This window comes from Pleuronectes platessa, chromosome 6 (genome assembly GCF_947347685.1).
Source record: "Pleuronectes platessa chromosome 6, fPlePla1.1, whole genome shotgun sequence".
NCBI classification, from domain to species: domain Eukaryota; kingdom Metazoa; phylum Chordata; class Actinopteri; order Pleuronectiformes; family Pleuronectidae; genus Pleuronectes; species Pleuronectes platessa.
This window is the reverse complement of record NC_070631.1, coordinates 7,359,146-7,384,276: the sequence shown is the minus strand read 5'-3', so window position 1 is coordinate 7,384,276 and position 25,131 is coordinate 7,359,146. Positions and strand designations below refer to the sequence as shown.

The 25,131-nt window shown below is 45.3% G+C and overlaps 1 protein-coding gene across 1 annotated transcript in view; it reads right to left on the bottom strand.

The window, feature by feature from the left end:
- The window catches only part of LOC128441773 (cadherin-4), a 210,685-nt gene extending 189,817 nt beyond the window's left edge, over positions 1-20,868 (bottom strand). The window contains exons 1-2 of the mRNA XM_053423858.1: positions 20,605-20,868; positions 19,268-19,379 (exon numbers count right to left, since the gene is read on the bottom strand). Coding sequence (XP_053279833.1) covers positions 19,268-19,379; positions 20,605-20,661 — 169 coding nt within the window. The 5' untranslated portion in view covers positions 20,662-20,868. The remainder of the gene's footprint in view (positions 1-19,267; positions 19,380-20,604) is intronic.
- Between the last annotated feature and the right edge of the window lie 4,263 nt (positions 20,869-25,131).

Genomic DNA, 25,131 nt, shown 5'->3' with positions numbered 1-25,131 from the left:
CAGCCACAGCCGCTACTCTAACATTCTATCTTTCGCCCTTTTTAAGGAAATAAAAACGTGGACCTTGACATAAAAAGGAGGTAAATTGAAGGGGCTGATATCTAGTGTGTCTACAATGTGTAAACTTAGGTTCTGCTTCATTGAATTTAAAAGGTCTATTGGCCCTTGGTGGAGGAATGTGCTTTTTCCGAGTGCCATTCTTTGTTCTTTATATCCTCTTAGTCAGACAATACTTTTCAAAATTGAAAACATAAAATAGCAATTGTAATAATAACTGAAAAGCTGCAGTTAAACCCAATTCTAGAGAAGTGGATTTGTATTCCCGCATTCGTTTCCATGCACCAAATATATCTACAACCTGCAGTGGCTTCTACACCCGACTATCTGTCGCTGCTTACCAGAGAAAAAACCCTGACGCTCCACTGAGATGACTAATTATCTGCACCACTATCTCCACCCGCCTGGTCCTCGGTGAGTCCAATAGCAAGACGCAATCCCTAATTCTCACTGTCAGATGCAACCCTGATGAAAACCTCCTCCTGGATGCACGAGGCAGACGGGAGTTTAGTATGAAACTTGCCTTGTTACAGGACATGAAGCCGTCTGAGCTGCTGGAGTGAGCCGCGTGGACAGAGTGACTAATTGAACATGTTGTACTACAGGACTGATTGTGACACCTGGGAAAAGGGCTCCCGCGCTACACGTTGGCCCTCTACAATCAGGAAGACATTCCTCTCGTCTCACAAGTGAAATACAATTATCCATTATTACCCGACAGCATCCTAAATGTCAGGCCTGATTTGTAAATGATATGCTACTCCTAATTACGCTGATATTTCAAAGAGCAAAACAAACCTCTCTCCCTCCCCCTCTGCCATCGCGGTGCCCCCACCCCCTCGCCTTATCTCTCGCTTTCCTTTTCATATTTCAGATTGTACTGCCTTTTGGGGGGAAAAGAGTAATTCCATTAGTGTGGAAAGCACTTAAATCTAACATTTAACTCAACTAACAGGTGCCCTTTCATTTCCTGGGGTACTGATGTCCTAAAGCTTTCAACAGCTGTAAATAAGAATCAGAGTTAGCAACTGAAATCCAACGGAAATGAAGGAGGATACAGCCTGAACAAGGCAGTAAAATGTCAGCTGCTTTAACGGAGCTGCCAAATGTTCACCTACTGTACAAGTTAGCACAACATAGCAGCAGCACAGCAAAATGTCAGCTCAAGAGTTCCTGGAGGTGTGAAACGTTGCCAGAGAAATCCACTTATCATTCAGAAACGAATCCAAAACTGACGGATGTGTTAAAACTTTGGCCACCCTGTCCATTACCTTAAAATGCCTGCGAGAACGATGTATTTAAGTACTGAGCGATAATAAAGTGTTCTAAGGATGTGCCATGGTGATACGTGAGTTTACTGCAGGGGTTAAGACAGCCTGGGAGCTACGTCAAATGAGTCTTCTGGCTCCAATAGGCAGCATTGGCCCTGAGGGTCATAGAATATGTCACGCCAAGACATCTCACGGGGGATGAAAGATCGGCTCCACATCCTAACCCACTGGGTATTACTATCATCATTAGAAATGTTTTTCACAACATAGCCCTGGGATAGAATAAATGAGCCTTTAGACAGAGCAAATGACCGGTCTGAGGAAAGCCCTGCTTCACCACTGGAAGGGCAGAACTCCATGAGTCCCCGGCCTCCATTAAAGGAGACAATGTGATTCGCTTTTGTGGCCTCCCCACGGCCTTCTCTCAGTGTGAGATGAGTCGAGTCCTCAGCTGCAGCCACCGGAGAGACATAGAGACAGCCATGCCGACTTCTGCTAGTGCCATTCAGACGTGGAGACTCAGAGAAAAAGGTTTGCACATCTGAAAGACGCCACGTCCGCAGAGAGATCACATTAGGGCTCCAGACGGTCGGGAAGAGGAGCGTGGGCTAGTCGGTCCAGATCTGAGAACACCCCGACAAAGAGCCAGCCGTCGCAGGGTAGACTCAGGCATCCCATTAGCCTTTGAGTTTAAATGTCAGTGTCTGCACTGGCCTAGTTCAGCAGGCTATTTGCCTCTTCCCCCTGAGACCCAGAGTACAAACATATAAACAGAGGCAGGAAAAAATAAGTCAAATGTCACGTGACACTATTACAATGAAACACAAACAAAAGTAAGTATGAGTATAAAGTTGTTTCATCAAAGCTATCATCATTGTAAACTCTAAAATTGTGTCTATGCTCATAAACGTACTATATGTGTGATTTAATGTGCAAGTGTTGGTGTTTGGTAATTGCGCACTGGGTTTGTCCTGGGAGCTGCAGCCAGGGGTCCTTCCTGAGTGTGGCCCCCGATGCCTGAATGCCTTGTGTGACATTTTGTGGTAAAGGCCAATTTTAACAAAAGCCTCTCCACCAGGAGCAACAGCACAAATTCTCTAGCTTCCTCAGTGAAATGATAAACTCATCCTAATGTCTCCTTTATCAGTCTTTTACAGTCATCTTAGCTGTGGTTCAGGTCGATACATACGTTTTAGAATTGATCAAACGGTTGCTTCAGAAACTCCTTTCAGACAGAAGAGGCTGCCATTAGAAAGATGCCGTTCATGACCATCACATGAGACTAAGGGCTCGTGGGTTGAGTCGGGTTTGTAGATAAAAGCATATTTTTTGGTTCAGGTGTTGCAGGTTGGCTTTCAATACGGGTCGGTTAGGTGCGAATAAAATAAAACCTTGAATATAGATAGTGTTAGTTTCTCAGTGAATTTAGAAAAAGCTGGAAAAAAAAAACTCTGCCAATTTGCCAGGGTAAACAGTTGAGAGAACTATAGACTTCTCAATCTCCTATTACTTTTCCAATAAGCTCTATTCCTAGTAACTGGCGAAGGGCTGTCCAGGCGTTATGCATACAAATAGACCACTTAAAAGAGGAAAAATCGTCTTACTTTGTTTTATGTAAACCTCTGCAAAGCAACCAATTCAAGACAGATGCCACAGTTAGTCCATTAAGGAGCCATAACGCCGGAGACAAATGGACGCTGAGGAGGACAGGTTGTGAGCCAACACACAACCGAGTACCAATTTATACACTCCAAACATGGCAACAGGAGCTAACTGGTGCCAAAAGACTGGCACGGCACGCGACTGACATGCAAAGCACTCGCGGAGCTCTTGCTCTCTTCCTCCCTGTCTCCGCAACTAATTGCGTGCATGCTGTTTAAGCAGGCATAAGTATCCTCCAGCCAATTTGTTGGACAATAGAATCTCATTAATGATATCTGCATTGTGCTCCCCAGTCCCCATACTAGACCCTGTTTCACTGTAGCACACCAGCACTAGTCACACAGAGTGGGCGCACTGTTAGTTTGGATTTAACTGTCCTCCATTGTCTTCTGCTTCGTATTTATTACCCTTAAAATACGTCATCTGTCGCGTATTTACATTCCACATAGAGCGCCCGAAGGAATCTGATCATCAGTGTTTGACTTGAGTTTGCACCATGGCAACACATTGTTCACCCGGGGTTTCCAGGCACATTCAGAAAAGGGCACAAACAGTCGGAGTCACCGTCCTCTCTCTCTCGCGCGCGAGGCCGCTCATCCTCTCCAATCCCAAATTGCAATTAGCCCAACACATGCCGCCACAATCTAAATCGCATCCAGCATCTCACTGCGGCCATGGTTCACCAATCCCATAATGCACATTCCACGCGGCCGACCTCCCCCCCCCCCTTCTCCCCTCACACCCCCAGTGAGGTCATCTGTCTGGGTTTGAGGCTAACCTCTTCACCATTGGCTGCGCTCTGCGGTGCGATGTGAAGGTTTGACATTAGCGAAGCGAATCCGAGCTCGAGCAACTGGCAGCAATCGAGCAATTAGGACACCAGTGTGGTCACAGTGGTTTTAGCTTCAGTACAGTTAATGGTAACATTTCCTCCTCATTTCAGCAGCAGGCAGAGACAGTCACTTAGTTAAAGAAAAGGCTGAGTCTGACACAAGATGACACTTTTTCAAAGATAGTAACAGACACAAAAAGCTGACTGTAAGCACTTTAATTCTGCAAATAAATAATTATAAACATTCAAAATCCATTAAGAAACACATAACGGTTTCAACTGAGATGCCCTCTGGCTGTTATTGTTAAGAAATTTGATTAAGCTGCCATTATAACTTTTTAAAAAGACAGAAGGATTCAAATTAAATACAGACAAACATATTGTCCACGGAAATTAAATCACACTCTTAAGCTCAATTACCCCGGTTAGAGCTCAGTGGGATAAGGAAACAAACACATATCCACAATCATACAAGAAAAGGGAGAGAGAGAGAGAGAGAGAGAGAGAGAGTGAGTGAGAGAGAGAGAGAGTGAGAGAGAGAGAGAGAAAGGACAATCTGAGACGCATTGAGACTGATGAAAAATGCAGGAAGTCGTTTTAGTGGCGGCGGCGATTTCACGAGGGAATTCACACAATTGTTGACTTCCATGTTGAGAGAGACAATGAGTTCAGCTTCATTGACTTCTACAGAGCCAGTGAAGCACAGTAATTACCATGGCTCAGACAAAGGAGGCGCTGCCACCACAAACTTCAAGCACTGTGGAGTCAAAGACACTAACAAACACACACACACACACACATGTAAACCTTGACTACATTTTTTAGCGAACACACATGGGCACACAATACAAATATACAGTAGCGAGGCAGAGATTATTCCTCAGCCCAAGCAGCGGAAGAAGAGCGGAGGCAGTTGCGATTGCAAATGATGGAGGCAGATAAACAATATCATCTGAGGTGGGAATGTGTGTGTCACGGAAAAAGAAACACATACAATGACAGGTATGAGGAAAAAATGAGAAATGAGAATCTCCAAACAATCTAATCTGTCCTTGAGTGCCCTCCTGCTGCTGCATTGTTCTGTCAGATAAGTTGGGAGGCGCTGCACAGGAACAATCGGGAGGAGAGGAGAGAAAAAAGGCAAAATCAATGATAAGTCTCCACTTGCCACAAAAAAAGGAGTGAGGTGGAGGGAGGAGTGAGAGCAATAGAAGGGGAGGAGAGGAATAAGGAGCCGGGCATCAAGTGGAAAGTCTGATTTACACGCTGTGGATATAAGGCAACAATAATTAACTTTCCAGAATATCAAAATGTGTAAACACATCTTTTCGCTTCTGAAAAATCAAGTGTGCATTTTAATTCGCTGGGAAAAATTGTCTCTGTGGTCGATTAATAGGTGGGGGAGAGAAAACGAACCCGTTCCTCCAAGTCGAAGATAAGCAAATCCCTTTTCCCCCGATGATGACATGAGAATAGTCTATGCTAAATGTGCAGACATCCCATCAGATAGGTGTAATATATACAACCTCTTTGTCTCCCAGCGCAGGTCACACATCCAGGGCCCGCTTAATTCATTAAACCCTATCTTAAGTGGCTGAACTGATGGACTTCCATTATTCCAAAAAGTTTTCGGAGCAAGTCCTCCAATACAATTACCCCCGAGCACTGGTATCTAAATTAAAGTTCAATATTTAGAAAATCTTTCTAAAACTGCCCGAGGGACGAGGCTGCGTGTTTTTATGTGTTTCGCTTCCGAGATTAATCTGAGCGCAAACAGTTGAAGAAGAAAATGGTTTGCCGTGAGTCTGTGCTGTTCCCTGTCTAAACATTCAGCGGTTAGGGAGAGAAGGGAAGCTCGTACATGAGAACAAATGTGACACACACACACACAAACACACACAGAGTGCATCACGGTGGATTACAACCAGACAGACGTTCGTTTTAACATTTCAGAAAAAGTGAGTATTTTGGAGCAAATGTCTGATTAATGCGGATTTTTGCAGTCATATGTAAATTAGAAAGTAAAATATTTCAAAGAGCGATTATTACAAAAGAAATATCAATGATTCCAAAGCTGTTGTTTTTAAAAAGGAAATATGTAAAATCCACACAAATACAACCAATGACATTCAACTTGAAAATCATATTGAAAAGCCCTGTGTGAGCACTGTTTATTCTGTACAATAAAAGTTTTCGTATCCCAACCATCTGCAAAACAAAAGATAACATAATATGATGATAATATGTCTGTGAGAGGCTCATATCGGATCTTTTTTATCATCGGACCACTGATAAATCAGCTCTGAAGTCATCATATCAGTTAAAGGGATCGTGTCCACACTGATGGTAAAGGGGGGGGTGGGGGGCCGGCTGTAATACTGGATAGAATCTAAAACCTTTAGACAGAGAGGAATTAAAAAACAAAGATGCTGGCAAGACAGATGTGAAACCAAGGACGATCACTCATCGATTCCCTCCATCAATAACACTAATTGCTATTCTGTTCCTGACTTTGCTCGGCGGCCTTACACTGCGAGTCCACAAATTTCGCTTCACTCATTGTGTTACTGACAAGGCCCGGACATGTGCGTTGTTTAGGAGCTCGATCAAAGAGTGCAGACAGAGAGGTTCGATTTGAATGGGCCGCAGATGAGTGGCAGGGATCCTCCTCTACCTGAGTACTGTTTCTGCAAGTTTAGCTTAAGTTCTCCAAACTGGGAAAAACGGGTGAGGAGTCGACACTCAGTTAAAATGCAGCATTACTCATTGTTGTCATCATCTGAACAAATCGCTGAAGGCTGCTCACTGGTCTGGCTGCTGCTGCCAGGCTTCATTAATTATCAGAGGAGGATTTCCAGACTAGTTTTCTTATACCTTAAGAAACCGAGACTAGCTGGATGAGACTAGACTAGCTCTCTCTCTCTCCCTCTCTCTCTCTTTCTTTCTTTGCACACTGACCAACCAATATATCTACTTATTCATGTATCCACCTATCCATTCATCTTAAACCTCTCCTCACACACGCATGCAGTGCACGGAGAGAGCCCGCTCTGTTAAACTGAGGGAGTCTCTTTGTTTTTTTGGCACAGATTAGTGCTTCAGCTGTGAGGACAGGACAGCCCAATTTGTCAAGAGGGTGCACGGAGCTAATCACATCAAAAGAAACTGCTGCCCGGGATAACATCAGCCCACAAGCAGGAGACCTCGGTCATTAGTCCACATCTGCAGGACGAATCACGGCTCGGCTGATATACTTACGCCCGACCAGGATCACGCCTGGTGAAACTCGCAGCGTGGTATCGACGCGGGATAAACAACGTCCGGGGCAATTTGATGGGATGAAATGGAATGTGATGCCATATTTGACTTCGGGAATTTGTCTTCTGTTCAGTGGCTCGCGCCGTAAATCTCCAAATGGTAAAGTGGTGCTGCAGCGTGCACTGCGGCAATCATGTGTATGCAAATGTGTATGTGCTTCAAAGAAAAATGCCTTTTTCTCTATGGCACAGTTACATTTAGAGTGCCTTCGCCTCTCCTCTGCTCGAGTGGAAACATGGATCAAATGGAGGAAAGATGTTTCCGCCTCTGCCCCATAAGAAGGAGCAGACATCTGTGAAGAATATTCTACCTTCTCAGCTTTAACAGAACAGACTGGTGCCCTTCACTGCAGTATCATTTGTCTCCATTTTTTTCTTCCTGTCCAGTGGATATCACATCCGACTCGGCATTTCAGCACATCCTCCTCCGAGAGAACAAGCGTCCTCTGGGGCTTTGCTGGGCAGAGACACGATGACGGTTAGAAGACAGACTGCGGCGATTTTAAACTGCCATTGGAACCAGAATGCTGCCAGTTGCTGGTTGGGAACCAAACCACTAAGACACTTATTTACTTAAGAGTCATTAAAGGAACAGTTTACCCAAAAATGAAAATTCCCCTATTATCTACTCACCACTATGCCCGTAGCCGTGTTCACGTTCTCTCTCTGTCTGTCTGTGTTTTGTTTATCTTGAGAACAGTTCATATCATCACCCTCACACTTTCCATGTGTATTATTAAGGGCCCAATGATGAGCATTGTCTAATTTGACGCAATTTAAACGAGCGGTATATTCAATACTAATAGAATTTGAATTAACGGGCAACTATAACTCATTTCCCAGTTTGGAATCCATTTATTCAAAGTTATACTTCACCCAACTTTGAATAAATTGGTGAACAGCTCTGTGTGCAGAGTCCGGCAGCTGCTCTTAAGTTGCTGCCGGTCACTTTTTCAGCTTCAGAGAGAAAACTGCAAACATGTTCACCACAGGCCCAAACAAACAACAGGCACATTAACATCAGGCACTGCACTCGTGGTCTTGATCGTCTTGAAGTGATATCTGCACTTGCCAAACCCAGAAAAACAAATAAAGTATGTGTGTGTAGTGTTTTTACTGTTACATACCTAATGAGGTGGTCATCACTAACGTCTATAAGAACAAAGCCTCTCCGACTGGCAGCTAATTCAAGCTCGCACACGTTGCCTTTCACGTGGCTGAGCAGGCGTCGTCATGCTCCGCTGGCGCTCCGTGATTCCTTTTCATGATAGATACTGACAATGTTGTTGTTGTGAGGTGCTGTAGCATGAGGAGGCCGAGCCTTTCATCAACATTTCCACTGATTATTATTATTATAATTCCGCTTCCACGTTTCATTCTCTCCTGTTTGTCTCATTCGGGCGGAAGAGAAAACAAACTTTCTCAAGTTCAATCGGCACCAACCGGCACCTCCGATGTTCTCACACGCGTGTACGCACTCCAGTCCGTCGCAGGCAGAGTAGACGTACACTCATTGTGACGCGTAAAGACACAAACAAAGAACACATCCAAAACCTATTTTCTTAAAACACAACAGGGACTGTCAAATTGCTGTCACTAAACTTTGTGATTTACCAAACTATGAATAATTTGTGCATAAATTAAGGGGGAACGGATAATGAGAAATGCCAGGCTTTCTGTGATGAGAGGAAATGAGAGGAAAACGCAGCAGTGGCCAATCAACTCGTGTAGATTGGAAATAGAAATCACCAACCTCACCTGAGAAGAGAAACACGCAGGGAGGGAAAATCCTGACTGGAGAGTTAATAAGCTTCCGTGGCTCTGGAGTCTGACCAGCTTTAAAAGAAGGGGCGGGGGGGCTTCTTGGTGGACGTGGGGAGACGGGGCTGCTACGGATAAGATGCACTGCTCTGTCTCTCATTGCTGGGGGGGGGGGGGGTTCTGTTTCTCTGTTTGAAGCTCTAATTCTCTTGATCTGTCATCTCGTGCCGCCCCTGCAGGACGATGTGATTGAGTGCAGCCGACGTTCAGTGGGCACGGAGGCCAAGTCTGACAGGCACATGATCCTCATCTATAACCATTAAAAAAATTGGTTTGGATAGAACAGTTAAATATCAGGTCGCTGCGGTGCCAGCCATTTTGTCCAGGTTCCCTCCCCACATGCTGTTTGCATCTATTAACAACAGAAATGGAATGTGTGATGGCAGAGTGCTGACATTATCTCACACTGCGCCTTTTTCATTTAGCCCTGGGCCCTGCAAAGACTCTGCCAAATACTTCCTCATGAGGAAGACACAGGCCACGAGGAAGAAACAACTGCTGAGACTTCAGAGGATCTCGGTGTTATGAGGTGCCGGTGGTCGGTCAGCGGCGGTGCTGACGCCCAGGCAATATCACAATAATCTCCTTATGCTCCCACACCCTCTCTCCTTCTACAAAATCTCTCTCTTTCACCCCCACAGCCCGGGGGGGGTGCCTGCCTGGGAGGCACGTCGGCATGCATCTCCCCGCAGTCTGTCTCTCTGCCACTGTGGCAAATCAATTCTTAATAAACCATCTGAAGGCTTCCTCTGCTCTACCTTTCATTTCTCCTCCTCGAAGCTGCAGGGCAAATTAGCCTGCCAAAAGGATGTGTGTGTGGGGGGGGGGGGGGGGGTGAAGCAACAGAGAGGGGAGGGTGAAAGAAGAAAAAAAAAAGAAAAAAGCAAGCGAGCAAACACCTACAATTAAATTAACAAATCACTGTTCTTAATTAATCTGGGAATTTCAGCAGAACTGTGGGTTTGGGACGTGACTGACGTGGCTCCAGATCCCCTGCATCTACTTGTGTTGGTGCTGCTGGGCTGGAGAGGCAGAGGGAGGTAAAGGAGGAGAGGAAAGGCAGATGAAAGCTTAATAAAAACTCTCCGCAGAGCTCCCTGAGCAGAATAGCGAAGCCGATGCCCCCTTACCCCCCCCCCCCCCCGCCCTCCAAACCCAACCCCTACTTTGGTTTCTTCTTCCTCCCACTCCCTCATATTCTCATCATTCCCCCCCCCCCCCCCTTCACTTGGCTTCATCTCTTCTCCCGCTCCAACAATCTATATCCTTCGACCCTCGTTCCCTCTTCATCCCTTCTGCTCCCTTTCTAATTTTCCCAGCTTTCTGAAAAAAAACGGTGTTTGCTAATGAGGTGTGGGATGGACGGCTGGATTACACCTTCGCTTTGTAATCCTTTCATTTCTGTATTTAGGGTAATCACCTACGCCCACCAGCCCCCCCCCCCCCCCCCGACCCCACCCGGGCATTGCTTCCTGCCTCTGGGGACAGTCGGTGCGTCTGCGTCATTCGATTGTGTTTGACTAACCTTAGCTCGAGCCCCGGTTCACAGGAGGGCAATAAAACATTCATTATCTCTACTGAACACTGAGGCAAACAATATGCCAATCATCATGCACGACCACCGACACTCTGCTGCATAGTTCATAGGCCCATGAAAGGTACAGAGTGAACCCATCTTTCTGTCCTGGCACAGTGAATGTGTCTGCAGCTCCTCATCCTCTTTTTATTTCACCTCGGAGATGAGCAAACAGTGTCTTTCCCTTCTGCTCCTCCAGCCATTCTCCTCCTCCTCCTCCTCCTCTGTCTTTCCTTCCTCCTCCTCCCTCCCTCCCTCCCTCACTGGAGCTTGTTCCCTATGCAGCCACAGGATTCACTTTGTTTTTGATCATTCTCAGACTCAGAGCTACTCAACTTATCTGCTTCTCTACATTCTCCCAGGCCCAGAGGAGGAAAGCGGGGCCTTTCATTAGCCTTGCTCCGTGCCGCCTCCTCTGATGTGCTGAAAAAGACAATAGACAGATGGGGAGAGGAAGAAGAAAGGATTCTGACCAGTGTGCTCTTAAAAGCGTGTTGGTCCCAAGGCTTGAAATGGCTGGTTCACTAGCATACATTTAGTCATGGAGTTCCAGCAACTGTATAACAAGGTCTTTTGTAGCCTTACAGGCAGAGACATGCTGCACTGCCATGTGCTGATTTACAGCATTTAGCTTCTGACTCCAAGTTCTATAGAATAACAGCAATAAAAGCACAGCTATACTGTGGAAAGGGATTCAATGAGAACAGAAAACACTGGTACCAAGTGAATGCAAAAATTCTACAAAGATGTTTTTAACAGTATCGTGTGTACCAAACAATACCAACCCGCTGCTGGACGCTAATGTATAACATTTAAGCATTGAAGGATGAGGGATGTTAACTTTGTACATTTCTTCACTGCCATGACACTAACCCTAAAATGTGAGGATTTGTTGCTTCTATCTGTTTTAGATGTCAACACATTAAGGAGTTTTTCAATATTTGAAAAACCAAAAGTCAAAAACAAGTGGAGATGTCATTATTTGGCAAATAGGAAAAATATAAGTTGTAACATTGCATTATGAAGGTTACCTCTTAATTTGCGCTGCAACCAAACCGACTAGAGTGTCCTTGAGCAATAATTCAGCATTCAACCACAACCCAGCTCACGGTCTCAAACCACAGGGAGATATGGAGATCTCTCCCTTTGGGGAAATCGATCAGGTCCGTCAGAAAGCCAACATCTATCTTGACATGAATCGTCAGACGCCGTTGGCAAAGAACACAGCTCCTCTGAAAGCTCCTTTGTTAGCCCTGTATTAGCTGTTAGCCTGTTGAATAGCGTAGGCCCAGACGCAGAGGGACTCATCATTGTCTTCTGATTAATTAACAATCCTGGCACTCTGTTTGTCGACCCCAGACTCCACCGGCCCTTTCTCCCTCCGTCCCCTGTGCTGCTGCACGGCTTCCCTGTTCAGAGGCGATGATTCCGCCTGTGTGCTGAACTTAAGAACTTAATGGGGAACATTCACAGGGAGTTCAGGACACAATTAGTGATTACCAGACAGCCATGTCTTCTGAGGGCTTCCATCCTCCGTTTCATCCTCCCTTAACAAAGACGAGGGATCTTCAAGCAAAGGGAATAGCATATGAGGCTGTAATGCTCATGGATTTGTCATGCCCACATTCTCAGAGAGATCATACACTTCTGCCGGTTGATAAGAACACTGGGAGAAACAGACAGAAGTCTCTTTAATTAACAATAACGATCCCATCTCATTTTGGTAAAACTAGGCAGCGCGGACAGATAATAGAGAGCCGAGTTAGAGGTGAGAACAATGAGCCATTTTTTGCATATCCATTTTTTTCCTAAGAGGAGTTTTCTCAACAATGGCTGTGAAAGAGCTTTCAGACCACTTCTCTTTGATTACGTCTTATTACACGGAACACTTTAGGTTTCAGATTTTTGAAGTAAAAAGGGAGAATTATCCAAACTCATCTCCTGCATATTTGAATACACCCAGTGCTTGAAAAAAAAATGGTAATAGAATTTGAAAGTTGAAACAATGCAACAAAAGACTTGTCCCACTGCAAAATGGTGTCACCCGTGTCCCTGTCACCACCGCCGCTGCCAGTGTGTGTTTATCGCAGCGCACGGAGAAAATGGAAAGTGATAGTGCCCCGATAGCTGAATCATCACTTTAACGCTTGCCTTCACAGTGGCTCCATCTCTAACTGAATCAATTAGGCCGTAATTAAAATGCTGCCATAGACAAATAAGAGGCGGGGGAGGAGTAAGGAGGGAGTGGGCAGGGAGAGGACACCACAGTGTTTGTAACCGGGCCCAAGCTACACTGGAGCTGCAGGGAAATCTGGATTCCAGTTTTATTAGAGAGCCTTAATGGGTTTGCTGTTTATTCTTTGCATATGCATGGGATTGCATTAGTGTGTACAGTAATACTATTCAGATAGGGTTAGGTATGTAGATAAAAGCACCATAAATGATAATGTGCTACCTTTTTAATACGCGTGCAGAACTTCAGATCTTATATTTCCTCTTCTTGCCTGAGAGGAAAGTGTCTCCCTCCCTCCCTCTCACCATCCCTCCGACAGTAGCCCAGCTGAAGGACATGGTCAGTGTGTGACTCTCGAGTAAAAAGAAAACATCGTTGTAGGCTTATAGCCATCCTGCTGGTCTAATCCCCAGTCTGCCACATCCCAGTAAAAGAGCAGCTCTGGGGGCGTCCTGCATCATTCTTGTTCCTCATCACAAACTATTTCACCAAAGACAGCGGGGACACCTTACAACAGCTGCTCTCGAGACTTAATCTGACACTACCGACAAAGAGAAACCCTTCTTAACCTCACACACAAACGTGCATGTGTGTGTGTGTAGAGGAGGGAGAGAGGGAGAGGAGGGAGAGAGGGAGAGAAAGCTACTAGTGGCCCCTTGTCATTTTACAGCCTTCACAGACCATCTGTGCATTAAAGAGCCGGAGTCCGAGCAAAGTATTTAAATGGCTTTAATGTCTTCAGGAGGGCCATAACCTTGGTCCTGCAGGACCCCAGATTGGGCATCATACCGAGGTAGGAGGGCTCTTAATGTACCAAGCAGATGACAAGGATACAGAGTTCACACACACACACACACACACACACACACACACACACACACACACACACACACACACACACACACGCAGGGTAACTCAATCTGCAGGAAGTCACCCCCATATTTAGTTTTCCCTTCATCCACATTCCTCTGCCCTCCCTCCCTGTCTCCGCTGTCCCTCCTCCCCAAACAAAAAGGGGAGAAGATGTCAAAAATCTCATTAAAGTATAATGGCCTCCACCTGCTTTCTTTCTTTTCTCATCCTCTCCAGCTTGCCTGTCTAATGACCAGCTTGATGAAACCTGGAGGATACCCACAATGCACTGGACAACGACCTCAGTGGGCACAGTGTGTTTAACCGCAAAAAACACACACACACACACACACACATACGAACTCACACCAGGCACACTAAAAGCACCTAACTGTTCCACGACATGTGTTCCCAGTATTAAACACAAAGAGACTCCTGCAGGTGCAGACCCCCCCCCCGCTGTCGAGCTCATAAAGCACTCACGTCTGGGCCCGAGCAGAGAAGGAAAGCCTCAACCAGGCGGCTAAATCATCTATATGAGCCTCCCTGGAAAAATCTGCACTCCATTTCTTTAAACTATTACACACACATCAGGTCTGAGGTTACGCATAACGTAAATATGTGTCAACTGGCTATTTGTAACAGCTCCCGGGGGTCAGATTACGCTCTGGCCCAAAGCGCATGAGCGAGCGCCTCAGTCCGTCTGTACGTCTGTCGTCACCGCTTCACCACACACCCAACAAATGTCTCGATTTAATAACCACGGCAAAGGGATGTGTCTGTTCCCGTCTCCGTGACTGAATATCCTCACAAGAATCAGCCACAAAACCGTGTAATGGTTCAAGCAGATGGCGAAGAGAGAGAATAAGGATTTGTGTTGTTAGTCTGCATTATGACAGAGATTAGATTGTAATGTGAGAGGAGGGTGCAGCAGACACGAAGCGACAGCGAGGGGAAGACAGGTCTTTGCAGCCGATTAAAAATAAAGTAAAACGCCGTGATCCAAAACTAATACAAACAGAGGGCATGATTTAGGCTGAAACGAAAGAAGAAGAAGCAAAAGAGGCTGTGTCCCAGCTAATCTCCATGAGGACGCCTGTCTACTGTCAGCCCAGATAACACTGCAGGCTGTGTGTCATGAGATTTTTGGGGCGAAAGGTAAACAGGAAATCAAATTAATCTAATTCTGTTTGAGGGTGAAGAGGAGGCGGAAAAAACAATGTATTGTCCGATCCCTATAGAACGCGTTAAAAGAAATGGCATCTTTATTATTGAGGCTCCTGTGAGTCCCTCCTTCGAAGCGGACCTCTGTCCCCACATCACTGGTGCTGGAAGTTGTGTGTGTGTGGGGGGGGGTGGGGGGGGGGGGTGAGTGTGTGTGTGTGTGTGTGCGTCAACTCATTCTCCATGTGTTAGTAAAACCAAAGGCGGAGGATCATTTCAGGTTTGTGCGATTGATCCATTCTGTTTCGTATGAACGTGCAATAAAAACAGGGGGTTAAAAATTGATAGCGGCTGTCGACTGCTCTCAACTTCCAAGTTCAAAGTTTGGATGATGAAGACGATGAAGATGATGTTCGGAATACAAAGCCTGCAGCTAAATAACAGCTCAGCTATAGGATTCGGAAGGGGGGGGGGGGGGGAAAATCCCCTAAAGCCTGTAACGGGGAAGCTTCAACCAACCAGAGCAAGAGGGACTCATCACACGGGGCCTTCTGGATGCCCGCCGGAAGAGATTTTGGGAAATATTATCCTGGAGAAAATTACAGCTCCGAACAATTTGTTTTATTCAGAATGCAAAGCCCTCGTATCCATTCCTCATGGTGTCTGGTTATCCCCGGAGTGGGCAACAGCCAGAATATGCTCTGAATGAGATGGAGACAAGGTGCCACTGAATAGAGAGAGAAGGGATCTGGGTCAGAGATACAAGGCTTACATTTAAATGCCAACTGCATGGCAGCGAATAAAGAGACCGCAAAAGGCGTTTGGTGTATGTGCATGTGTGGGAGGAGGAGGTATATTATTTATCGATCAGGTTTACAAAGGTTTTAGAAAAACAGAGCAAGTGCTTAAAGTGCAGGAGGATGTTTATGAAACACAATAGCAGTCCAGAGCCGGAGCAAGAGGGTTGAGGACAGATCTGATTCAGACATTCAGGACATGCACGGCGCCCGACAGGCTGTTGAAGGAGCACTCCCCTTTTCTGGAAACTTTAAAAACAAAAGTAACGACCGCAGAGAAAATGTCCATTTCCCCTCTGAGAAGCTTCACTGTTAACATGTGCATTCCCATAGAGTCTCCCAGGCACTGACATGTCCAAGAAAACACCAGAACTCCTCAGACCCGTCTTTCAATTCCCCTTCCGCTGTTTCTCTCTCACACACAGAAACCAGCACAACCAGGGTCACACAGGCAGCAAGTGAGGGGGCAGCCACGAAACCACCAGTAACCAAAACAAAGTACAAGGTCAGCAAAGTGGGCTCGCTGAGTGGAAACCAGCAGCCTCCCTGGCTTTCATTACCAGGAACAGAATCGGGAGAGGGAAGCAGGGACACATGGGACGAGGCTACGTTTGCCGGCTCTGTTTATCTGTGCGAGTCCGACTCACGCTCCCTCGTCTGTGGGATACAAAAACCTTCTAAACATCGTGACGCCATCAATTGTTGATGTGGTTAGCGAAACTTTAAATTGGGACCGAGTCCACCTGTATTTTTCCTCATGGCCGAAACAAACAATATCTGAACAGGAAACCTAACGAAGAGGATATAACAGTTTTGTTCTTTTGTGTGCATGTGCGTGTGTGTGTGTGTGTGTGTGTGTGTGTGTGTGTGTGTGTAGTGATAACAGGCCCGGTGAAAGTTGACCTCTGATGGTGTCCTGAGTGTGTAAGTGGTAAAGACGCTGTCATAGCTTTAATAAAAACCAAGCATAAGAGGCAGCAGAACTCCTTAGTCCGTTATTCATAACCCCCCCCCCCCCCCCACACACACACACACACACACGCACACACCATGAAACACCAATGCAACAAATTATCTCAACAATTTTAGTTTAACGTTGAAACAGTTAAACTAAATCTCAGACAGCACAATCTCATTCAATGCAGTTCTGTATAACATGTAAGTCAAAATGTGAAGTTATCAAAGTCCTGCTTACAGTTCAGGCTCATGTTGCACCAGCATAAAGCAGCAGTGTCCCATTAGTATGTGTTTTTCAGCCATTAACTCCGGTAACTGGTTTCCTGGATACATAGAGAGCTAATCAATTCGCCCAGCAGGAACAATGTAATGTGTAGTACTTCATTTTTAACAATGAAAACGCTAAGTTGTTCAGAACTCCCAGATTTGCTTTTCAAGAGGTGATCTAAATGAACTTTACAGCTAATTAGAAGAAGATTATTAAAAAAGCAAAATAGGGGGAAAATTGAGATGACTCATCGTTAGAAGGAAAATGACTGAAAACAAAACAGAGAAATAATGAAACCACAAAAAAGCTGTTTTTGCTGAGCTCTTCTTTTTCATTTTTTACAATAATGAAATGGGAACAATAAACTGCCAAAAAAAAAGAAAGCAGCTGCTTCTATGTGACAAAGATTTAACTGTGGGTTTCTTCTCAGTTTTGGTTTAGTCATATTTGCTGTGGCGGTTTCAATAACCACACAGGGCTTTTTTTCACTTTCTGTAATTTGGTACTTCCCAGTGACTCAAAATGATAAAATGTGAAATGCCCCCCCCCCCCCCGACAACCTCCTGTCTAGACCCCGGCTTCCTCCTCTTCATGGCCATAGTCCTAGTTCTGTCCTTCCCATTATTCCCCTGATGGCTAACATGAATATATACAGTATATGTTTGTGTGTGTGTGTGCGTGCGTGTACATGTGTGTATGTCCGAACACGTGCGAGTGTGTACGTGTGCATGAATGAGTTTTCTGTGCATGAGTGGGTGTCATTACTCCTGCCCCCATCTGACGGTTTGGGGTTAAACAATGTTATTATTAAAACCCTGCCTCCCTCCAGTGATACCCTTACCAACTATAAATCAAGTGCCTGAGCCCTGGAAGTCACATTCGATGCTTGTGTGTGTGCATGTGTGTGTGCGTGTGTGTGTGTGTGTGTGTGTTTGTGTGTGTGTGTGTGTGTTAGTGTGCATGGCCACAGCTGTGCTCTCGGATGCACGTGAAGACGACACTGCAGCTGTGAGTCTGTCAAGGCAAAAAGACGAGCACCTTACTATCGCAGGATCCCCCCCCCCCCCAAGAGAAAACAAATGATGAATGTTGAAGCACATGATGCTCGGGATGCGATTCAAGGGAATAACGTCATTGAATTCATGTTGCACGAGTCGATTGTGGTTTATTTGCTGTGATAATGCATGTGACTTCACAGTGGCTTCTTCTGAACAACTATAAAAGACAAAGTGTGTAGCCAAATCACACAAATCACGCATCGATTGTGTGAGGTAGATTGAATTGGTAACGGTGAAAACAACCCTGCTAGACCACTAAAGATTAGTTTATGTCAGGACTGAGGCACTGAGACAATTTCATCTCCCTGAAACCAAACCAGATAAATAATGCTCTGTGAAAATAAATGGCTCCTGTGCAGCAGTGATGGCTCATTCCGGGATTGTTTGTGATTGTGTTGACACCCCCCTGCTGGGCTAAGGACATAACTACCACACACACACATACACACACAGACGCACACAGAACCAGCTCACCTCCAGCGACAATGTTCCGTTTCCAGTCAGGCTTTAATACCCTTAAGTTAATGAGACACCCAAATCAAACCGATTCCTTCCTTCTGACGTATTCATCACTCCAGCAAAAACACACATGGAGACATGAGAGAGAAAACAACCCTCCAAAACTGTGCTGTACACAGTTGTGCTGTACATCAATATTCTAAAATGCTTGTGTCTGTGCACGTTAGCCTGAATCCACTCACACACTTAAGAGAGAACGTCTAGACAGCCGTATCCACGCGAGTGTCTCTCATGGCTAAGGAGAGTGAGAAATATCTACTGTGCAGCTGCCGAAGACACAGTCGACCCACAAAAGAGCTATTGTGCGCCCGCAGCAAAACAATACAGCTTAGCTAAGCTATGAGAGAAAAAAAAAAAAACATGGGGATCAATAGAGAGTTGCAATTAGCCCACATTGGCAGGAGCAGTGCCAGATTAGACACAGGATGTCGATTCCATTTCCTGCACTATCGGGCCCTAAAACTTGGTCGGCTCACTGTGTAATTGGAGCATCGCACATAAACCTGGAGAAGACGTTGTGGCGCGACCGTGTAGTAATGAAGACGGTGGTAATAACTAATGTTGAGGAGGTTGGTTAAAAATGAATACAGCTCTGGAGTGATGTGTGTTTCCAGACGACAACAACAGACCGAGTGGATCCTGATCAAGTTTCTGACTTTACTTCAATTTTCCATACACATAAAAGCGACTTCAATAACCGGAATACAACATTAACTGGCCGAGATAAAAACACACAACCAGCTATTTTTCCTTTAACAGGTCTTAGCAGAGAGAGAGAGAGAGAGAGAGAAAGAGAGAGGGGGGGGGGGGGGGCTCTTGGATGTACACTGTAGATTGTCTTGACATAATGAGAAAGAACTGACTCGCCAATTAAAGGTCTTACCTTTGAGTATGCCCTGGCCTTGCAGTACATCCCTTGAAATCAGCACCGAGTAGAAGCTCTGAGAGAAGCCGGGTCGGCAGGGACCTCCGAGAGCACGCTCCGCATTACTCCTCTGGAAGAAGGAGAATACAATGTGAGTCATCGATAAAACATGGATTTCATTGATTTCTTGCTTCTCTTTAGCCCTGAACCCTCGAAGAAAGGCAGCATATATATATATAACAGCAGTTAGCAGAAATGTATTCAACAAGTTCATCAGATGTGGCCCTGGGTATAAGCACATAATACTCATACACTCGGATTCAATGAGCTGTGTTACACACGCTCCATTAAAGCAGCCAGATGAAATAGGTATTGCCCTGAGGATTAAGTGAAACACAGAGTAATACAAAGAAAATAGCTTGACCGCAGAAGCATTTTCTCATTTTCTGAATGTGGGACTCACGCCAGCACTAAGGACCCTGCAAACAATCTGCAGAAACAACTTTGCACCCAACAATATACATCACACACACAGACAAACACACAAACACACACACAGCAGTGCAGGGGCAGGCTGGTGTGTGTGTGAGTGTGTGTGTGCGTGTGTGTGTGTGTGTGTGTGTGTGAGTGTGTGTGTGTGCATGAAGGAGTAAAACGCAGCAGTTCCTCTCCTCTTGAAGGATGAATAACGCAGCAAAGTATATCTGTCATGTTTCCTAAATGTGTGTGAGCTCCGTGGTTCGAGTGAGGACAGCAGGGAGACGGACGCAGAGCTCCTCGGTGCACCCTCCGTTCGAGGCAGCCCACAGGCGCCCGCTTCATTCAGCTCCTATCGATTAAATGATACGGATAATTGTTGAAAAGCCCCTTACAACTTCAATTTGAACTTATTGCTGGCTGCAGGGAAGCTTTATAAAAATGGATGCGCTGGTGGAAATGAGCAGGGATTAGTTGCCGGCATCACCGTCGGCGATTGAATTGAGCAACATCTCTTAACTTGTCGCAGCCCGAGAACCCGCAGCGATCCGGAGAGAAGCTCCGATCAGGATCACAGAGGACGACGATGGTTCCTTTCACTTTTTCCCCTCTTTCCCTCACACACACATACATTAATTAGGGGACCAATTAGCGGGACTTGATGGGAAATAACAACCGACGCTGTGCCGCTGCTGCTGCTGCTGCTGCTGCTGCTGCTGCAGAGGGACCGACGCCGGACTCCATCCGACTGTACACGACTTTATCCAAAAGCTTCATCCAAACCCCTGCGCCTCGGAAGAGAGACGCCGCGTCTCGCCGTCCGCTCTCACAACTCATCCGCAAATCACACGCGCGAGGAGAGGAAGGAGACATCTCACCCCGAACGTGTCCAGGAGAAGCGCCGCTGTCAGGACCAGAGCGAAGTCAGCTCTCATGGTGGCGGGTGTACGCGCGTCAGGGGGCTGCGTGCTGGACGAGGAGCCAGAAGAAAAAAGAAAAGAGGGGTCGGTTCGTAAATTCTTCTCCTCCGGTGCTGCTGCTGCTGCTGCTGCTCGTATTCCCCCCTGCTCTCTCCTCGGTCAGACTCTCCTGTTAACGTCCCCCTGTCGGTGCTCCGTGCGTTGTGCTGCAGCTCTGCCCCGAGTTTCCTCGGCTCTCTCATCCGCAGGTGAGCGCTCCGCTCGGCACCAAGGCGCAGCCAGCGTCACTCTCCAACCCCTCCTCTCGCCCCCGTGCAGGAAAACTCCCCACACGCACTTAAAGAAACACTCGTTAGAGCCTCGGATGAGACGAGCGGCGGTTCTCTCCTCTCACGCACGAGCCTGATGTGTGCACCTCCTGCTGCGACCTGGAGGGTTTTACGCAGGTTTGTGTTTGGTCTTTAATGCGCAAAAGGAACATGGCGAGCACACGAACCATTATCCCTGAAACTTCCACCACTGGTTCAATACCATCAAGCTCCACTACCTGAACTGTGCACACTTGGGCTTAATGCATTTTCATTAAGGTTTAAATAAATCTTTAATGTTTCCATTCCATTAGCATCGCGTAAAAACTCTTAAGGACACATTTACGCAGTGAGGCTACACACATCACGTGAGTAGCATGTGACCTGCAGCTGATAAACAGGTGTTAAAAAATAACTTAAACCAGATGTGGCCCCTCCCCTTTTATGTGCTCCATCTTAATCACTAGGAGCGAAGTTAATTGATTCTTTAAAAAGTCGTTAAAGTGTCTCATCGTGTCGACGGCTTCTCGACCTTCAGTCTCCCGACAGCCAGACCTTTGCGACATACTCAACACGCCAATAAAAAAACACGTACACGACATTAATCGCTGTTTTTATGATGTGAATAACTCATCCTGAGTGTTTTTAAGTTTTACTTCACATGATTTTCCAATGTTTTTAGTTTTTTTCAAGATGAGTCTGAGTGATGAAATGCCATTAGCGAATCTTTGTGGCATGAAGTAATGGATGCACTTTTGAATAATTGATTTTCTGTGATATTGTGACGTGAGGACCACAATCTGAACCACCACAGTCTGCCACGCTGACTGAAACCGCGCAGGAGTCCATTTGACAGCGAGTCAGACAGAGTCAATGACAAAGACGCTCATGAATACAGACATGGATGGTGACTCAAGTGTGTTTTGACGGGATTGATAGGCCCCCTCACGCCGTCTTTGATCATCTTTATTATATTTATGACATTAACTAACCGAGTGCGTTCTCATTTTGCAAAGATTAATTGCGCGCCACGCCAACTCTCCATTGATGAATTCACCAAATGCTCCTTTCACCTTTTTTCAACCAATCCAACATTGTCTCTGAGACTGGGAATATAAAAGAGAATTTTCATCAAAAGAAAACCTGAGCATGGGTCAATTCAAAAGCTTTTCAGTGTGAATCCAAATGTTTCACAAAAGCTGAACTTAGTTCTCTTTGAACTCTGCTTTTTTTTTACCCAAAGAATCTTCTGTCAAAGGATTGCCAAGGCCACACCCAAGTATTACCCTGTATCTGTACTGTGTGGCTCAATAATACCTGTTACCATCAGCAGTTTATGTCCCTGAACATTGTCTTGTGGCTCCATAAAACATGTCCCCTGTACATAAAACTGCATAACATGGAGGTTTGCCATCTATCTGGCTTTTCTTAACTACTAATGATCTTTATGTTCGGCTGTTTCTGATAGGCAGAGCGCTCTTTGTGTCTGCTTAGTGAGCCAGTGGGTTCTAATCCTATCAAAAAATATGACTCTGCATTATAGTGGGTGGCTGCTCAGCCAATTTCCTCTGTGTGACACGCAGGCGTTTTACCACCTCTCTCATCCCAATCCCTCGGCCCCAAGGATCAGCTCCAGCACTCCCAACCAAAGTCCCTTTTTATTCCTGATGGCCCCTGTGACATGGGGATGGTTTTGTTCTGCTAAATGCTGTGACTGGTGGGGTCTCTCTTTGTCACGCTCGCTCTGGGTGGTGTGTGTTCAGTGTATGGCGACTTCAGAATCTCTCTGCACCATTCAAAGTGTCCGTACGAGTCAATTTGACCCGATACAGTGCGATCAGCAGCTAGAATGACACTCAGTAGAGTTCATAACCTTTTTCAAGGCCCATCAGTCTCCTTGCATCAAGCTGCCCTAAATTTCACACTTTTATAAACATACTATATGTGTGTATGTAGCCTAAACATGCCTGATTATGCATCACCAAAATCCCTGTATTACTCTCTGCTGAAGGAAATGTTAAATTCTCAAAGTTAAAGAATGTGGAAAGAATTCCCCAGATTCACTCTCTGCAGTGAAATGTAATAGGTTTTTTTCCCCTGACCACTGAATCCTTCCACTAAGTTCCCTGGTTCTGTTAATTCTTTTTTTGTTTTAATGAAATACACTTGAAAAAGTTTGCGATCATGGCAAACAAACTATTATTGTTGAGTTAAGGTGTAATTTTGAATGGGGAGAGAGTGAAATAACGTTTGTTTTTTTGGCAAGTGGCATCAGTGTTTTGAGTTTTTCTTTAGCACACGTGTGTGGATATTCACACATGTGACCACACGGATGACAGCGGCTGAAAGGCGCTGTTTACCTTGATGGTTCGATGGCGATGTGCTGGTTCACACACACAGTCCAGCCTGTCGCTTGCATCCTTTCCTCCAACTCACTGCCGCTGTTATACTCCTTGTACATCCTCCTGCAATATTTAAAGCAAATCACATGAAGCAGGCCACAGCGTATCCCTGTTGTGTGGATCCCTTTTTTCAATTGAAGAACAACACTTCCAGAAAGCTACTATACCGCATTGCTTTTCCTATAGCTGCTTGACAATTAAAAGGCTCCTGCTGGTTCGCCGGCGGAGAGCAGGAAACAGCAGGGACTGTGCAGTTTGCATTAGCAGAAACTCTGATGCAGTTGTAAAGCAACTGGTTACCAGTGGATATAAAACTGGTGTCTGACATTACAAAGAGGAGAGCAAACTAAAAGGAGGGGGAGAAGTAAAGACTCCAAACCACAGAGATTCAGTTCCGAGCTCCAAAAGGAATGAGAGCTGAATACAGAGAGACTTTTCAAACACAGCCGTCGCTCTCGTGAGCAGAGAGGCAGCACACATCCAGCATGTATGGGTTGTAAAGTGTCGGCTGCTGAAGTGCTCACTATGACCTAATTCCTGAGGACACTGTGCCATGTGAGAGACTGTGACACATTTCGATATTTAAGCCAAAAGGCTCAATACTTTTAGACTTTATGAAATGCTTTTTCCTTTCTTCTAATTTCATTGATTTCCTTACGTACAGGATGTAAAAAAAAACGCCGCAGAATTGTATTAAAATCTCAAGGTTCAGCTTCTCTTGTTGTTACCTTCTTTGTTTTAATACATCATGATTTCCCTGGAAAGCAGGAGGACATTAACACTAAGTTGATTATGCTGATTAAATAAAATACAGTGTCATTTGAAAAAGAAATCTTTTAAAAGTGCATATTCCTGTTGATCAAATAAAACACGGCACAAATGTTACCGAGCGAATTAGTTTTTGTTTTTCTTGTTTGAATTTGTTAGCTGTGTGTTTTGTGTGAGAGGCTTTGTTAGGACCACTGAAGGTTTCATACTAAACCTGAGCCAATGATTCCCTGGTTTATCATCATCTCTTTGAAAACCATCAATGAACGCTGATGCTAACTTGATGCTAATTTTCGTTTTGATTCAACTGAAGTGCGGATGTTACGTTTAATTTTAGCAGTTTTCCAGGAGGTATTTAGACAAATAAATAATAAGTTGACAGTTTTTGTTCAAAGTTCAGTCCAGAGGTACATTGGTATTTGAAAAAAAACAAACACCCACAGCATCATCATTGATTGATGATTTTACGGCACAGCTCCTCCCGGTACTAACACAGACTTGTTCCTCTCGCTTTGAGTCGTTTGAAGTGCGTCTGTTTCCCTTTGTGGCATCTCTGGTAAAGAAAAGCAGAGGATGTTAGGTGGTGCATGGCTAAAGGAGAAAAGTTCCAAATTTATCTCTATTAAAGATTATTTCCCAGTGCTTTTAGATATTTTCCCTGCACTACTTCGCCTTTACTTCAGAAGTCAGGTGAACTTTTAGAGTAATTTGCTTGGGGATAGTGAATATCCTCTTATCACTGACGGTGCTTCCAGTTTTGGGGGGGGAAATGGCTACCAAGTGCCATACTGGTGTCATTGCTAAACTATTGTGTTTTCGGAAAAGAGTTCCTCCCCAAGCGTTGATGGACAATTGTTCTTGTTCTTGAATCCAGCTTGACTCAGCTAACAGGAAACAGGAAAAGAACTCCTATGAGGACAGACAACATTTTCATTTCTTTTCTGGATAACTACAGACACACACATCTTGCTTACTCACCAGTCTGACTATTTGCATCAAATCCACAC